The 17,878-nt window shown below is 41.1% G+C and overlaps 1 protein-coding gene across 4 annotated transcripts in view; it reads right to left on the reverse strand.

Moving 5' to 3' along the window:
* The window catches only part of SGCD (sarcoglycan delta), a 947,672-nt gene that overhangs the window by 140,592 nt on the left and 789,202 nt on the right, over positions 1 to 17,878 (reverse strand). For 3 of the 4 annotated variants that reach the window (XM_045436332.1, XM_045436340.1, XM_045436324.1), the window contains 2 exons: positions 8,600 to 8,687; positions 2,812 to 2,931 (listed from right to left, as the gene is read on the reverse strand). In XM_045436332.1, coding sequence (XP_045292288.1) covers positions 2,812 to 2,931; positions 8,600 to 8,687 — 208 coding nt within the window. The remainder of the gene's footprint in view (positions 1 to 2,811; positions 2,932 to 8,599; positions 8,688 to 17,878) is intronic. The other variant, XM_045436349.1, reaches the window with a different exon arrangement.

The following is a 17,878-nucleotide window of genomic DNA, read 5'->3' on the forward strand; positions in this document are numbered from 1 at the left end:
TCTTTCATGGACAGAGAGGGCTGTGTAAAATTTTAGAATGTGATGGGTCCCCTGAAATCCAAGTGGACCAACTGAAAACCATCACCAACATGATGGTTAGCATGTACGGACAGCTTACCATGTGCCACCACTGTGCTATTCACTCTACATACACTTTACCATCCAGTTCTCCCAACTACTGTGACAGTCAAGCATTATCATGCTATGGCACAGAGTAGAAGGATGCCTAGAAAGGTGAAGTGACATCATAAGGACTTGGCTGATGAATGACAGAAACCAGGATTATTGGCCAGTGTCAACTACAAAACCTATGCTCTCAGCCACTCATCTAAGTGGTTCTTGCCTTTTCTCTTTTCCTCAGGAAAGATGTGCATCAGCAATTACAATCTGTCTACAATGATACCCTTCTCCCTGCCCCCGTATCTCTTCCTGGATAATTATTCTGTATGAGGCATGGCTTCTAATCCCTTTGTCAAACTATTCAGGGTCCTTTGAGTGTGCTTGAGGAAGTCATTGTCCTAAAAACTGAATAGGTGGGTGTGATTATCCAGAGAAGAATTTAAACAACAAAGTTCCTATATTTAGGAGGCATGATCTTCTTAGGCTTATTCCTTATTATTTTCTACTGCTATTCCTACTCAACTATCAGTAGAAATAACTGATTTATTTACGTATGTTTCTTATTATATTCATTTATCCTTCCATTCTTTATTTTGTTCCACCCTGTTTTAAATTTATTTTTAAGTGTTTATTTATTTTTTAGAGACAAAGAGACAGAGTATGAGCTGGGGAGGGGCAGAAAAAGACAGAGACAGAATCTGAAGCAGGCTCCAGGCTCTGAGCTGTCAGCACAGAGCCTGCCGTGGGGCTTGAACTCAGGAACTGTGAGATCATGACCTGAGCCAAAGTCGGACGTTTAACAAATGGAACCTCTCCACTCTCTTTGTTTTGTATATGTGGAAACTAAATGTTAGAGAGAAAAACAGATTTGGGTAGGGTCACTCTAATCCTAAATGTTTGAGCAAGGATTCAAATCCAGCTACGTTAGACTCCACCATGAAATATGCATCCAGATTCAAAGCTCCTGAGAACTTGCTCAGTCTGATGACTCAAAAAGACAAACTTCTCATTAAGCAGAAAATGAAATTGCCTAAACTTCTCGTTCCACACCATATGGCTGAATCCCAGCTGACAGGAAGCTCATTTCTGCAACACACTAAGCTCATTTCACTGAGTAGGTTGATGCGAGATTTGTAGGGTGGTCATTTCCTAATCTTTTTAGCATTGATAGCAACAGTGGTATTTATCATGATGCTTCCTTTCTACATTTTAACATGAAAAAGCAAATGTTCCTGATGATGGAGAGAGATAGATCTTGTCCTAAATTGTTCTGTAAGTAAAATATCAAAAGCATAAGCAATGACAGCAGCAACAACAACAACAAAATATCCACCTGCTTTCAAATGACCAAAAATTACAATAATCTTCTAGTCCTACTTAACTGTAGGGTGGGGAAGGGGAAAGTTCTTAAATGATACCATCACAGAGTTTTGCACAGGAAGGTAAAGTCAAAGTATTTGGACATCTAAAAATTATTCTGAATCTTTGAAGATTCAGATTTTAAAGAAGTGAGGTGACTCACAAAGTGCCGAAGAACTAACGGGAGGTACCAATCTCCATTTGTACATAATTATCTTAGCAGGAGATACCATCACTTTTCCCCTGGGCAATTATTTTATAGCTGGTATAGCTAAGTATTCTTTAACAAAAGGAGAGCCAGAAATTTTTGTGTTTGTTTCCTCCACCACCCCCCAAAACGTAGAACTCATGTGGGAAGTGCTATTTCTACAAGTAACAGAGAAAAACATTAATACTAAGGGTTGGCCAAGGTCTTAGAACATATTTATAGGCATTTAGGTATGCTGAGTCTGGAGTCCTTGGGCAAGGATTTCAACTGGTAGCTTGATCTTAGACCATTTTCTTTACTGTTGGTAAGTGTTTGTGTACTTATCTGAAATTGGGACAAATTTGAGGAGGTAGCAAGGTATAGTGCTTTAAAGTCAAGCATGCTGAATTCAAAATACCTGATTGATAAAACATGAAGTCATTTAATCCTAGGGACAACTTGAGATGGTAGGTGTTCACAGCCCCACTGAGCAGGACAGAAAACTGGCTCAGTGAGGTCAATACCTTGCCCAAAGTCACACAGCTAATTGGTGACAGAGTAGGGACATAAGACAGATTAGCTCCAGCACCAGGACTCTGAAACCACCATATTAGACCATTTCACTGTAACTACAGAAGACTAATTTGTTGTGTGCTCCAATCCAATGATTCCAACAGTGGCACCATAGATATTCCTGCAAATGTTTTCACCAATTAATTCTTGGGTCTTTCCACCAGAACTTCTAATTCAGCATGTCACAGTTGGATCCATGTGACTTTTCAGAAGTTCCCTAGGCAATTCTTAATTTATAACCCAGTTTAGGAATCTCCGTATCATGTATGTAGGTCTTGACTGCTTCTACCAAAACTGCCTGCGAGGACAGTATGTGTTCATGCGTATTTGTTGGCATGAACATGTTTCCCTAAATGAAGCTCAGTGTTGGTAGTCATGCCACAAACCCTCCTGACTTGAGAACTTTTCACTGGGGTACCAAATTCTGAGTTTAGGGGGTGGGGGAGTTCATCTACCTTACTTTAAGAGAATCCAGGTAATTGGCCTAAATCTCTCTTCAAGGCAACATTTCCCTTTTCCTCTAAAATGTATACATTGGTATCATATCAATTATATGATCAAAGTTTCCTTACCTAAAACTCTTAATCTCTCAGCTCCTACTACCACTTCATCGTTATCTGCAGAAAAGAGCAATTTTCCAGAAACTGTCTTTACTTCAAACTTTTTGCCATAAGCTTCTACGGCTTTTGGACCTAGAATTGGGGGGGGGGGGAGAGATAGAGGGAGAGGGAGAGAGAGAGAGAGACATTAGTCTCATTGCATTCAATTACAAAGAGTTTTTCACAGGACACATGCATCTGATGAGGTTGTGTGGGACTTTAATATAAGTGGATTGTTTTTCATGAGCCAATCATGAAAATTAGTCTTGTGACTCTGGCCATATCTTGTCAATTACTTTTAATCATGTGCTCTCAGGCTGATTTTAAAGACCATCGTGTCCCTTCTTCAAACTAATGCTTGAATGAGGTTTCCCTTAGCTAACCACCAAATTACTATCAAATACTTGCAGATTTTGGCTTGAAAGTATCAAGGCATAGAAAGTTCACCACCTCTTGAAGTAATCGGAATGTCTATGGCCAGCTCTAACTCTTGGAAAGGGTGCCTTTAAATTCAATTGAAGTCTGTCTCAGCCGGTACCCTTAAACCATTGGCTGTATTTGATACCAGACAAGTCTATTTCTTCAGTATATATAGATCATTTCCTGGCAGAAAAGTCCAGAAAATATATTGCAATTAATTACCAGAAAGTTATTGAATCTTTTATGCTAGAATTTCACTCAATAAAAAATAAATTTTAGAGGATTTATCATATGGCAACAAATGCTATCCTTGAAGGGAAGTTATTCTAGTGGCATCTTCTGATGGACCCAAATAGAAGTTTAGACATTTATTAGTAAATCAGAAAACTGCAGAGTTTTGGGTACCATGGAAAAAATAAAACAAACTAATGTGTTAAATCCCTTAAACAAACAAATAAAACAAACAGAAGGCATTGTAGTTTATCTGAACTAGAGCTAACTGAATATCTCAAGTTCAGGTGGCTCTCAAAAGCTGGTCTGCAGAAATTAATCAGAATAACCTGGGAGGTATAATCATCTTCACAGAACCTCACTCAGATCAAAAAGAATTTATCTTTTGGTCCAGAAATTCATAAAGAAAAAAAATTGGAGGAAAGAGTCTAGAAATCTTATATTTTCCCAAAGCTGATCAGGAGATTCTGATAGAGCATTTCTGTTTCAACTTATTTTCAAGACAGTGTCATTTAATTATAAAAAGCAGTAATGAAAGGGCCCTCAATGCCTTCCAGGTATAGACCAAAGAGAACAAACATGTAGGTGAACAAGTTGAGTTTATTATTCATTGTTGTGATAGAGAACACACACCAGGGGCAACCACTCAGGGCATCTCAGTAAGAAAGACCTTACTATAGTATTTGGTTTTATGTTAAGTTATTTTGGGGCTGAATTTAAGGAAGCAAGGCTTTGCTTTGGATAAGGTGCTGACAGTAAGTGGGTGTAATTTTACAATTGGCATGTTAATAAATCTTATCTAGAGGTGGGGGAGATCAGAGCAATGCTAAACCTGGAATGGATAAAAAACAGAAGTCACTGATATTAACCAGGATTGAAGAAGTTCAGTCATTTTGCTGGTTTGGATAGGTGTTTCCATTTTTATCTGTTTTCAGACATGATTAGAGTTGTCTTTGTTTTCTGTTTTGTCTTGATCCTTCATGACGGCCACGTTGCCTTGTCTGGTGCTGATGTTCTGCGAAATGGATTATGTTCAAACAGGAGAACACAGAAGCCTGGCTTATATTGCCAGGACTACTCCTGGACGTCTAGGGGTGTCTTCCTCAACGACAAGACTATCAGACTAAGAATCAGAAGACAAGAATTATGTTCCAACTCTCTCATTTTCTGGTCATGTGACTTGGGGAAAATCCTCTGATCTTTCTGAACCTCATTTTTCTGCATCTGTAGAATTGTACTATCACCATCTCTTCTATTACCTTATAGAAAGATTAAAAGGATCAAATTATACTATATTTATAAAAAGCACTCTAGGTGGGAAAGTGCTGCGAAATCATGACTATCGTCATTGTGATCATGACCTGTCACCAAGTTTCTAATACAGCGGTCCCAACACATTGAAAATAATTAATGACAATCACCTCTTAGTGCACTTGCCTCATTCACATAATCCTGCCAATTTGGAAGTGTGATCTCCCACTAGTACATCCACACCAGCCCTCTGACAAAAAGAAGGGCATTGGAAAGGCTCCTGAATGAATAGGAAATGGAAACAGCAGACACAGCAGAGACTTTCTAAATGGCATGGGACCGAGGCATTATCTTCTCCAATGGCCTTCATGCGTAGGTGAAAACAAGTGGCAGCAGAGCTAAGGGCTCTCTCAAGGTCATGAGGTCAGCTAATGGAAGATCTGGGTCTGGAATTGAGCTCTCAGAATTGTTCCATAGAAGAAAAGGGATGTGTGTTTGTCTAGAGAGGAGAAGACAGCTGGAGTCAACACAGGAGGAGCAGTGAGGAGGGGACCTTTTGGAGGATAGGGAGAGGGGGCGTCGAAAGCTACAGACAAGGACCAGAAAACAATCCTGAAAGAACAGGGATGGACAGTGAGGGCTTTTGATTAGGTGATTCTTGGAGGGCGAAGATGCAGGTATCTACTTGGTCATACTGAAGACTCTCTGGTCATACCAGAGGGGGGAGACTGGGTACCAGGAGGTGAAGAAGTGTTAATGAATGAACGAATAACCTTGGGATAGGCATGGGGTGAGCACAGTTTGACACTCTGGATCTAGTCAATGGCAAAATGGGGGTATGACTGGGAGACAAAACTGCTTGGCCTTTGCCTCCGTGGATCTGGGCAGTTTCATGAGATATGGCCTTGGAGGAGTTGAGAACACCTGCCTGTTTAAAGCAAGTGTGCTCTGAACTTATGACTGGTTCCTGAAACGTACGAGAGAATGTCCTAAAAACACCGAAACAATCAGATAACTCAAAACACAATTAAGTTATCTTGTTTTTCAGAGCTTCTCAGAACACAAAAGAATTTATCAAGGGCCAGAACCATTTGCACATATAAAGCTCTGTAGTTGGAAGTTCTAGCCAAAACCCCACAGAGCAACTGCTGGCTCAATGGTGCAGATGGCTTGTTCTTTTGTTGATTTTACCTGGGGCTGCCAAATGTCCTGGATGTGGCTAAAATCTTTAAAAACAAAACAAAACAAAACCAACCCCCCCCCAAAAAAAAAAAAAAAAAAAACAAGGGTCCTGGAGCTCAGGAGGTCCGTCAGGGAACCCACTCTTCCTCTCTAGGATGGAAAAAAATCATTATTTGAAGCCCGAAACTACTCCAATTAATCTCCCTCGGTGCCGGGTAGTATGTGTCAACTACTTCCTTAATGAATCTCCTACACGGGAAGAACTGGAAACCATCGGGACATACCAGCAGTTTCCCAGTCATGCCAATGCTACGGATCTGGGAACTGTAAAGGGGCCATCTCGTCTAATCTCCTTTCTCAGCTCCCTTGACGCTGAGACTGTTGCCCACTCTGCGGAAGACTTGCCTACAGCTTTCCTCCTTGCAGGCCAGAGGGCTTTCTGTTCAGGCCACTACTGAGAGGACACTAAATCGGCAGCAGCGTTGGCCAGATGTGCTTTTACGGCCTTGCCTGAGAACTTAACTATCACTTAAAGCACTCTATCATGTGAAAAATTTACCTGAATTTCTAACATTGGAATTTCTTCTGGGCTTTTACGACCTTCGTGAGGTAAGCAGGAGAATTCTTGATCCTCAGGATTGTTTTGGTGAACCTTGCTACCGGGATGAGAGCAGTCATTTGCTCTCGGGTAAGTATAACAGCAAGTATAAGAGGTTTTAGAAGATCCTGTCTCCTGGAACTGCTCTGTGCTTTCTACCACGTGCTTAAATGTAAAAGGAGAAGCCTGAAGGAAAACTTTAGGGGTGAGTGTGCATATGTATACGTACTCAGAATCATATTTAAATACATCTATCATCTTCTCTAGAGATCATCTTGGAAGGCTCCTGCCAGCTGGTGTTAGAGTGGCTTTTTGCCCATCTCATTATAACATGAGCTATGTCATGCCTCACCCTGAGAGCTCTGGGTAGGTATCTCAGCTTCCAGGAGGGTCTAATTTGGGCAGGGGAGATGGGAAGACAGAAGACAAGGAAGGAGGGAGAGTGGAGCAAACGGGAGAGAAAAAGGAGAGAGAGAATGGAGAGATGGGGGAGGAAGAAGGAGAGGGAAAGACAGAGGCTGAGAGAAATAAGAGAAGAGGGTAGGGGAGGGAAGGGAGAAGGGTGAGGACGATGGAAAGCAAGGGTGGAGGAGAGGAGACAAGGAGGGGGAGAGGATGGGGAGGAAAGTAGAGGAATTAGGGGGAAAACAGAGAAAGGAGAAGGTTAAGAGGGAGAGGGAGGGGAAGAGACGCTGACTGAAGAATAGTCATTTGGGCACTTCCAGCTTTATCAAAACAAAATCTCTCAAGTAAACCAAATCTCCCATGGCAAATAAATGGCAAATGATCAACAGGCTAAGTAGGTTCCTTTTGAACAGAGGAATCAGGAACGGGGAGTTTGGATTTATTTCCCTCCTGGAGGCAATTTTCACACATGCTGCTTAAATCATTGCTTACTGAAGCTGTTTATTTAATTATTTAGCATTGTGACTACAGGCCAGATGTTATATAAGCAAGGCCGACAATCCAGTCACACACTGGAACAACATGTTTATGGATTATGGGCTTTGCCGTGCGGCAATCCCTTCCAGCCTTGGTAGATGGTCTAATACACCCACTGGCTATGAATCTCCAGACATCAGATGCGGTGCTCCTGTGGGGAACAGAGACTCTCTCCCCAGCAAGACTCTGGGCACAAAGCACCTGTTTTCTTGTGGCATGTTTATTGGTGGGGCTCCAGATGTTTTAGTCACAGTTTATGTTTCAGGGCATTTGGGCAACTGGCTTCTCAAAATGTCCATCTGTATACTTCTCTCTCAGCCCTGAAGCCAAACAAATGGCATTTTCTCTCTGGAAGTGTAACAGTGCCATTCAGATACATACCCCTTTTTCCCTTCCACTGGCGGGGTGCATAATGGCTCCTGTTTACTGCAGCCCATAATCTACACTGGGGGCGTTGGTCGTGCCATTCAACACATTACCGTGACCATAAGGCCCACGTTTATCATTATAATCATTATAGTGAATAACCAATCCTTGTTTAAATTTTAGGAATATGCAGCTTAAAGCCCAGTGGGTGCTTTCCACAACTGTTAGGAGCAGATCTGCTATATTGAAAGGAACCTCGCAACCATAATCAATGGCAGTACATCGGCATTTTGCAGTTGGGTCAGGCTCAAAGTCAGCACCTATCACAAACATGGCATGGATTCAAATTAACTTTAAAAATCCCCTTTATACCTCATAAAGTACGTGCGCATGGTTTTTTTGTATACTGTGCTCTCAATTAATCCAACACAGCCAGCTTTTCCTCCAGCATTGGAGCAGAGAGCTTTTCTGCTGTTGAGCACCAGATGAAGCAGCTGGCTTATGTTTAGGGGCCATGTTACGTGAAAAAATAGTTTATTGCCCCTCTAAACAAGTATTGTTGGATTTGCATAAGTTAAATGTGTGCATATGATGAGACTCTACCCTCCAGTGGAATCATGCAACACATGCTACCTTCTCTTTCTCCACTCTAAAATGTCTTAGCAGACATTTCTTTCTTGAGTTTACGTGATATTTCATTCAATCTTTAGTTCTAATGTTTTCTGAGTGCTTCGCGTGGACCAGGTACTGCTACGTTCTTTATTGTCTTACCTGTTATCAGCTGAGTTAGCACTTTAGTCTGGTCATTGAGAATGTTCACTGTAACATTTCTGGCTGATTTGAAGTACAGGGCATTACCCTGTAATAAGAAAATAAGAGAAACACATGAAAATGGCAGATTTCTAAATGAAAAACTGTAACCACAACTCTCTAAGGACCTGAACTGGCTTTCACTAAGTTCTAACTGATGTGTATTTATTTGAATACTCCAAGTATTTAATGATCCCCACATACATAATTAATTGGAATTCATCCAAAATGGATTTCTTCCAACGTTTATTTATTTTTTTTGGGACAGAGAGAGACAGAGCATGAACGGGGGAGGGGCAGAGAGAGAGGGAGACACAGAATCGGAAACAGGCTCCAGGCTCTGAGCCATCAGCCCAGAGCCCGACGCGGGGCTCGAACTCACGGACCGCGAGATCGTGACCTGGCTGAAGTCAGACGCTTAACCGACTGCGCCACCCAGGCGCCCCAAAAAATGGATTTCTTCCAAAGAGACCCACAGAGACCAACACCTACTTAAAATAGATTTCACTAACACACACACACACACACACTCGACTCAGAGATAACCCAGCGATAAAGAGTCCTTTAGATCTTACGACAGGTGTTAGTTACCCTTGGCATACAGAATGATCAGGAATGATCAGTAATCTCCTAATTTCACCCTTTCTCATTTATAATTTCTTCAAAAGAACCATGAAAAATACTTAATGGAGTGCAGAAAACTTGTATAAAATACCTGAGGTCAGCCCCTCTGGCACGTCCACCTGCTGAGAGAAGCCGGGTACAATTCAGACTGAAATAGTCTCTTTGTGGAGATATTTGCCATATATGTATACCAGACCTAGGAGATGTGGCTTCTCCGAGTAGGCCTCTGCCTCCCCTTTCTCGTTCCCAAATTTCTCCTCCTTCAAATATTTTGTGCCTTCATCCAGTTTTCCTTTGTCAAAAAGGGCACCCCAATCCATTTCCACACTGTGGAGGGTATTTCTGAAAATGACTCGAAACAGGGGCTGGCACACTTTTTCTACAAAGGGTCTGGTGGTAATATTTTAGGTTTTGTGGGATGTACAGTCTCTGTGGTAACTATTCAACTGGTAACTGCTGTTTTGGTGCAAAACAGCCATAGACAGTACACAGACAAATGGGTATGGCCGTATTCCAGTAACACTTTATTCACGGACAGTGACATTTGAATTCCAAATAATTTTAAATTTAACATGATCTCACTGTGTCATAAAATATTGTTTTTCCTTTTCTCCCCTGATCGTTTAAAGATATAAAAAATATTCTTATTTCATTGGCCATAAGCGAACAGGCAGAGGGCCAGATGTGGCCACAGTTTGTCAACCTCTGGCTTAGATGTTCTCTCTTTCCTGGAGTAAACTAAAGCCATAAACTGAAATATGATTGCTGCCAGAACATGTCAGTATCCAGATAGTTGTTGTTAGAAAAAGGATGTGTGTAGTCATTCTCATTGTTCCAAACCTTTGTTACCACATGGCACTTATCTGCCTGAAAACTCTATAACACCACCATGCATGGAGTCCCAAACCCAGAAAAACATTGTCCCCAGAGCTGTGCAGAAAGCAAAGATAAGCAAGACTCCTCTTTAAAGCCTTACATTCTAATGGGAAAAATACCATGGGCACACAAATAATACCAGGCAGAGAACAATATAGATAATTAAGGAGCTGCGCACAAAGCCTGTGGGGAACTTTCCTGAATGGTAAGAGTATTCATAGCTTGAGGCTGTTGAGTGGGAAGCAAAGATACTTGTTAAAGCTTAAGCTGAGCCTTGAAAAGACTATCGATAGGCTTCCCCAAGGTGAAATGAAAAAAAACGAGGTCAAGGAAGTAGAAAGGTTGTGGGATGGTTGATGTCTTTTTCCTTCTAAAGCAGGCGGGGTATAGGAGAAGATTCATGAGCCAGCCTAGCACCTGCACGTGGCAGAGTGGCCGGCCAGTGCTGACAGGCAGCCTCCATGAAGGCATCCTTTCCATAGACTGAAGATCTGAAGTCATGGTCTCCATCACCCAATCCTTTGTGGGGGATTCCAGTGAATCAGTGGTTGCCCTGATGAAGAAGTCATCATCTCTCTCACCCACACTAGGACAGGAGCTCTTGCCCAAGGTGAACTTCTAAAATGGATAATCAATACCCATATCCCACCCAGGCCCTGAGGAAAGAACGGTTTACCTTATTTTTAAAAAGTTTTTCAATGTTTATTTATTTTTGAGAGAGAGACAGAGAGTGAATGGGGGAGGGGCAGAGAGAGAGGGAGACACAGAATCGGAAGCAGGTTCCAGGCTCCAAGCTGTCAGCACAGAGCCCAATGTGGGGTCAAACTCAAGAACCATGAGATCATGACCTGAGCCAAAGTCTGACACTTAACTGACTGAGCCACCCAGGGGCCCCAGAATGGTTTACCTTCTGTTTCATCAGGGCAACCACTGATTCACTGGAATCCCCCATAATGACTTAAGATTAAAATTCTGCCTAATGGTAAACTTTTTGCTTTGTTTTGTTTTTTGATTAGGTAAGAGAAGAAGAAATTCAATATTGTCATAGGCTTCCATCTTCTGTCCATTACATAACAAATATTAGCCTCAAAGAGATTCTTTGGCATTGCTTTTGGCAGTACTTAAGAGTTCTACTTAAAACTTAAAATCAACTCAAGTAATGTAAGGATTCAGAACCTGGAACCCAGACAGGAAGTTTTATGTTTCTAGAAGTTAATGTACTAATTCTTCTTATATTCAGCAAGCTGGCACTGAAGAGAGGAGCTACCTGGAGTGAGAGAACAGGATAGACTCTGTTGCCATTGACCAGTGTGTGACCTTGAGCGAATCACTTCACTGCTCTGTGATTCATTCTGTGCATTCCCCACCACCAACATGGGTATGATCAGCAAGCTCATGGCTAACAGACCTGTGTGCTCACAATGTGCTGCACATGCAGTAGAAGCCCTGAAGTCAGCCTGCCTAATTTACTATCCCTGCTCTACCACTAGCTAGTTAGGCTACTCTAGGCAAGTTACTTAATCGTTCTAAGCCTCAGTTTGTTGTTGTTGTTGTTGTTGTTTTTTTTGCTATGTATAATGGTGCAAATATTATTGAAGTATTAAAACTCACATATTACTGAAATTATTAAATTCTGTATGTAATTATTAAAACACATGCGGTCCAGTGCCAGGCACACAGTAAGACTTCCAAAGTTGTTGCGGTAATTGGGGGAGGGGAGAGGGAGGGAATGAGGCACGAGCAGTAGGGGAAGAAAGGAAGGAAGGAAGGAAGGAGGCGGGGGTGGGGGTGGTAAGTGGGGAGGGTAAGATGGAGAGAGATGAGGAAGACTGTCCTTTGCATTACCAATCTTCACAATCCATCTGTGCACTGAGTCAGGGCCTTCTTCCATTTCCAGCAACTTCTGTTTCCACATGTCAAAGGATCTCCCTATATGTGGCTGGCTCACTATTATCTTCCAAATCCCAATTTCTCAAATGCTACTTGCTTGCCCTGAATGTTATTCAAACAATTCCACTGCAGAAAAAAAAAAATCTCCCAACAGCTCTGCTCAAGGTTTATAACCAGAGATACGAGAGCCACCCATTCCTTTATAACACCATGTCAAAATATTATCATTTAGCATTAATTGTTCTAATATGCTAAAATCCTGGGAAACACAGTCTTTGGTATGTCATGGTTTAAACAAAAAGCCTCATTCTAGCCTGGGACGTGATGCTATAATCCCCCCTTCCATATACCTGATAACAAAAAGATTACCAAGTAAAATGCACAAACCAGCTAACAAACTCTGAAGCAACTCTTGTGGCAACTGGTCAGTGTGACTTTTATTTGGCTGTCCCTGCTTACTGACACCCAACCAGGAAAATACCAGCCACTGCAAAACACTGGGGTCTCTATAGTATTAGAACAAGTAAAGGAAACGCTCTCCTGTGTCCTTCCCACTCACCACTGCAGCCTCTGGGCCTGGGGAGGTTAATTTCTGCCACAGAGGAATCTGCTCTGGGGACTGGTGACTTTCACTAACTGACTTCAATGCAACCATCTGAGGATAAGGGGCTTGCAGGAAACTGCCTGTGGGTCCCTTCTGCCTGGCAGAAAAGAGTGTGGCAGATCCATGGCTTCTGATGAAGATAAGAGCTCTGGACCAGGTCAAGTCAGTCTGAGGCCAATCAGCCCTTCATTCTTCTGGACGCGGGATGAGACTGACTGGGAGATGAGGAAGGGAGGTGAACAACCCTTTTTCCCATATAGGGAGAGGAGGACAGTCTACATCAGTACTATCCCCCATATAACTATGCCCACAGCATTTTGATGGAGACGGATCACCTCTGTCTCTCTAAAGCAGAACATGCAGAGCAAAATCAAACCTTTTCTTGACCATCCAAGACCACTGAAGCGAACATTATTTGTTCTCTGATGTCCTCGGGGGGCTGTAAGACACACGTTTGAATGCCAAATGGCTCCATTTTTGAATGAGTGTATCTTATTTTTTTAAATGTATTATTTATTCTTTACCAAAATGAATATGAAATGTCAAATATTATAAAGCTTATAATCAAAGAGCAATGGCTCATACCCCCTACCACACCCAGAGCTTTCAATTTGCCAGAATGTTCCTTCATGTATTTCTCTTCCCGTGGCCTGAAATAGGCTTCCACCATATCTCTTGATTTATCAACCTTTAGACATTATCCATTGGATTTCTGCAATCATATGGACTCTTTCATACAACTCTGGTAAAATCAATATTCAGAAGCTACACTATGATTACGTGTGTACTGTCCACAGCTGAGCCACGTAGTATTCTTTAACTACATGTCCTTTGCTGTCTTGCACATTTTTTTTTCTTTTCCTGGAGACAATAAATGCATCATTTAAAAAATGCTTCTTTTTCTAAGTTTTCTTTTTTCCTCCTTCTGTTTAATCCTTTTTCTTTCTTTCTTTCTTTCTTTCTTTTTTTTTTTTTTTTTTGCGGGGGGGGGGAGGAGAATATCCTCAACTTTAAGATCCAATTTTTCTATTGATTTTTATTTATTTTATTCATTTATTTCACTTTTTTAATGTTTATTTTTTTGAGAGAGAGACAGAGAGACAGAGACCGAGCAGGGAAGGGGCAGAAAGAGAGGGAGACACAGAATCCAAAGCAGGCTCCAGGCTCCCAGCTGTTAGCACAGAGCTTGACACGAGGCTTGAACACATGAACCAAATTGTGAGATTGTGACCTGAGCTGAAGTTAGATGCTCAACTGACTGAGCCAGAGGCATCTCTTCTGTCGATTTTTTTAAAACACTTGTATCATCATACTCATCATTTTCGAGAGCATTTTCTTATTCTTTGACCCTTCCTTTTTATGCCATCCCTTCCTTGTTTGATTGATGCACTATTCTCTCTTACATGAGAATAAAAAAACTGGTTGGAAGCTGTGTGCTTCTAGATGGGTGAACCTTGCCATAGGGTACAGTAGTAGGGGTTTGGCTAATTCAATGGAGAGTTTCCAGATGTCAGTGCCAGTGGGCAGTCAGTATCCGTGACTAATTTCATCAAAGAATAGTTCTCTAACTCCTGCCAGGAACCTGGTGGGTATAACTTTTGATACAGGAGTTCTGAATGTCAGAGGGGAAGAGGTCTGGGCATTTTGCTGTTCAGGGACAGACTTTCAGTTAAACCTGATTTCATGCCTTATTCCTGACTTCATATGACCAGAGGTCCTCTGGTCAAACTTTCTAGAAAACAATCTTCCTATCTTCTGTGAGGTTGGGAAGAGGTACTTATTACCTAACTGGGTCAACTGGGAATAGATGGAGAGTCTAAGTGTATGGTCTTTATGCAGATTTTTGACCAGTCCAGGTACATTTTGACTTCTGTGGGTAAAGACACTGCACTTAAAATACCTCATGGATAAGGGGCCCTGTCCCATTCACTTCACAGAGTGACTTTCAATCCTACAGGCATGTTTAGCTCTCATCTACCCTCTTTCCATCATTGTGTCTCCATGGTTTCCTCTCCCTTTCTCTGTGACCATGTACATTTACCCTCTTTCACTTTTGTTCTCAATTTACTGTATTTTTCAGTGGGGTTTTTGAATGAAACAGAAACCTACCATTTCTCACTGCTGTTGTGTGTCTACCTCTAGAACCACCTTCTTAAGAACCATTAAGTTCTATAAGTACTATTGCCTTATTAAAAGGAAAGCAGGTTAAAATTGTGTATAAATCAAGAACAGGTAGTCTCTGTCCAGGACTCAAAAGCTTTCTTAAATTAAACATTTTACATACACTGTGTGAGTGCCTACAACATATACACTGTCCTATGCCCTGGAGAATGAGAAAGATACGGCCTTTATCTTTGAGAAAGCTCCTCACCCAGGAGAAGACTGAACTGATGCAAAATTATCATAACAATGATGTGATATCACTTCAGTGGAGATCTATCCTTTCCTGGTATAAAAGGCAGTGATTTTAATACGTGCCTTTGATGGCAGCTGTATCACCACAATCAGTTCTGAAGTGCTTTGGCCTCTAGAAGTTACTTCTCTTGATAATCTTACATGGTAGTGTATTTTCCTTCCTCCCTGAGGAGCTAACAATCTGATCTGGGAATTTAGATAAACAGAGAAAACCATAACACAGAACATAAGCACCTTCCATGTTCAGGGAAGGCTTTCCACTCAGTGCAAAGTTCAGAGAGGGAAGGGACCAGTGTGGCTAGAGTTCTGAGGAGTCTTCCAAGAGCACAGTTCACTGGCTTCTGTATTTTAAGGGTGGTCTGCAATAGCACAGATTGCATCCAGTGTTAACTTAGCTCACAGGGGAGTCTGGGTCTTGTGGAACGAGGGTTCAGGGTATGAGCTTTGGAGTCAGACAGATTTGGGCTTGAATCACAAGCTCTGCTTTTTTTTGCTAACTGTGGGGCCTTAGGTAAGTCATTACATTCTTTGAGCCCCAGTTTCTATGCTTATGAAATGAAGTGAAAGGCTACATATAATAGTGTTGAAATGAAGATTAAGAAAGACAAAAGATATCAAGTGCCTTACATAATGGCTACCAAAATACTTCATTAACTATAACAAAAACTACACAAAACCTACATGAGGAGGGCCCCTTGAAAAATAGCTGATTCTAGGACTGAGGCAAGAAACATACAAGAAGAACCTGGAGCATTCTGTAGTGACAGAAAGAAAGGAAGTGCTGAAAAAAACAAATAAAAAACCAAACAGAAAAACACTTCTTAATCATGGAAACATGTCAAAGGGACACAGGAGACAACTGAAAGTGGGTGTAATGGCCAAAGCTGAAAGAATTTCAACAAAATAATAGGATGAAGTGTTGAATTATAACCCAAACACACCTTTCCACATAGCCTCTATGGCTAAATATTCACTAAATTTAAGAATAATTGTAGGAAATTCAGAGTGATAAGTGTGTAACATTCATAGTGATAAATGCCTACATCAAGAAATATAAAAGAAATAAACAATCTAACTTTTCATCATCCATTAGTCCAGACTGATAAAAATAAGTGACTGAATAGATAAATGTGATATAATAAATAAGTCTTTCATGTATAAGAATTCCAAACAATTTTCATAGTTAACTATGTTAACTTCCTACTCTTTAAAGGTGACTTTCTTTCAACGAGTATAGGATGGAATGGAGAATGGTAACTTCCCAGTGGAGAAACTTGACAAACACTGCCTCAGCCAGGGGGATCCAGGTCAACATCAGCAGTGATGAGCCACGTTGATAGCTGCACCTCTGATAGAGGTGAAGAAAATGATGCTTTACCTCTGTGGCCTTTCTCTTCAAAACCTGTAACACCCACCTAATAAGGAGGAAAACACCATATGAATCTCAGTTGAAAGTAATTTTGTAAAGTACTTGACCAGGACTCTTCAAAATTGGTAAGGTCATCAAAACCAAGGAAAGTCCAAGAAACCATCACAGCTAAGAAGAGCCTTTTGAAGAAACAATGAAGACTAAATGTGATACGGTACTTTGGAGAAGACCCTTGGGCATAAAAAGGACAGTAGGTAAAAACCAAGGAAATTGAAATAAAGAATGGACTGTAGTTAGTAATAAGGTATCAATACTGGTTTTGGATGTTAGTAATAGGGATACTGTGAGGTATATAAGAACACTCTGCACTATCTTTGCAACTTTTCTGCATATATACAACTATTTTTTTTAAGTTGCAATTTTTTTGAAAGTTATATTAGGCTGCCATATTCTAAGATCCAGAACTTCAGGAAGAGACCTTGGGAAGCCAGCCAATCTCTGAGGAGGCAGGAAGCTTACTACATTATGGACGTGTGATTTCACTTTGATGTTGATAACATTAATGGGAAAGTCTCCCCTAAGTATATTTCCATGGGATTTTGTCATTAGGAATACTAAAATAGGGGCACCTGGGTGGCTCAGTTGGTTAAGGGTCCAACTCTTGATTTTGGCTCAGGTCACAGTCTTACAGTCCGTTGGATTGAGCCCCACATCAGGCATTGTGCTGGCAGCACAGAGCCTGCTTAGGATTCTCTCTCTCCTGCTCTTTCTGCCCCTCCCTGCTTGCTGTCTCTGCCTCAAAATAAATAAAGAACATAAAAAAAAGGAATACTAAAATAAACAATAGTGTAGAGGTCTCTCACAGATAGTTCTTCTTCACACATGGCTCTCTATCCATTATCATTCCTTCCCTGCTCAGCCTACAGAAAACACTGTAATCACAAGTAACCATTTCTTTGCCATAGGTTTCACAATGTACTGGCTCCAGTGACCAAAGTTCATTAAGTAATACTAGAAAAATTTAAGCTGACACCAACTTACATTTGTATTAAAATCATTTCCAAAGGATAGTTTGTCAGTTTATCTTTAGTAAGCCTCAAAATCCTCTATTATCTATTATCTATTATTAATGTCAAGAGGATGCTTTGGTTGTCTCTGAATCGACCCTTTGCAAAGCATGAGAAGTATTTTAAAAAAAAATAGCAGAGTATGGTTAGTTTTTATTTTACTTTAGAATATCTTTTTATAATGATGCTTGGGTAGATTTCTACTGTCTTGAAAAGTTTTCCAGTCATGAATAATGAAGCTACACTCTGAAGCGCTTACTCAAAATAAGCTGGGAACTGGTCCAGTTTTTCCATTGTAGTGTTCCCGTTCAGCCACTCTCTGCACTGTGCCCCAATTTGGGTGCATTTAGGTCTCTCTCAATATTTAACTAAGTTGAGCTGCTCTGTTCAATGAC

Source organism: Leopardus geoffroyi, chromosome A1 (genome assembly GCF_018350155.1).
Source record: "Leopardus geoffroyi isolate Oge1 chromosome A1, O.geoffroyi_Oge1_pat1.0, whole genome shotgun sequence".
NCBI lineage: Eukaryota > Metazoa > Chordata > Mammalia > Carnivora > Felidae > Leopardus > Leopardus geoffroyi.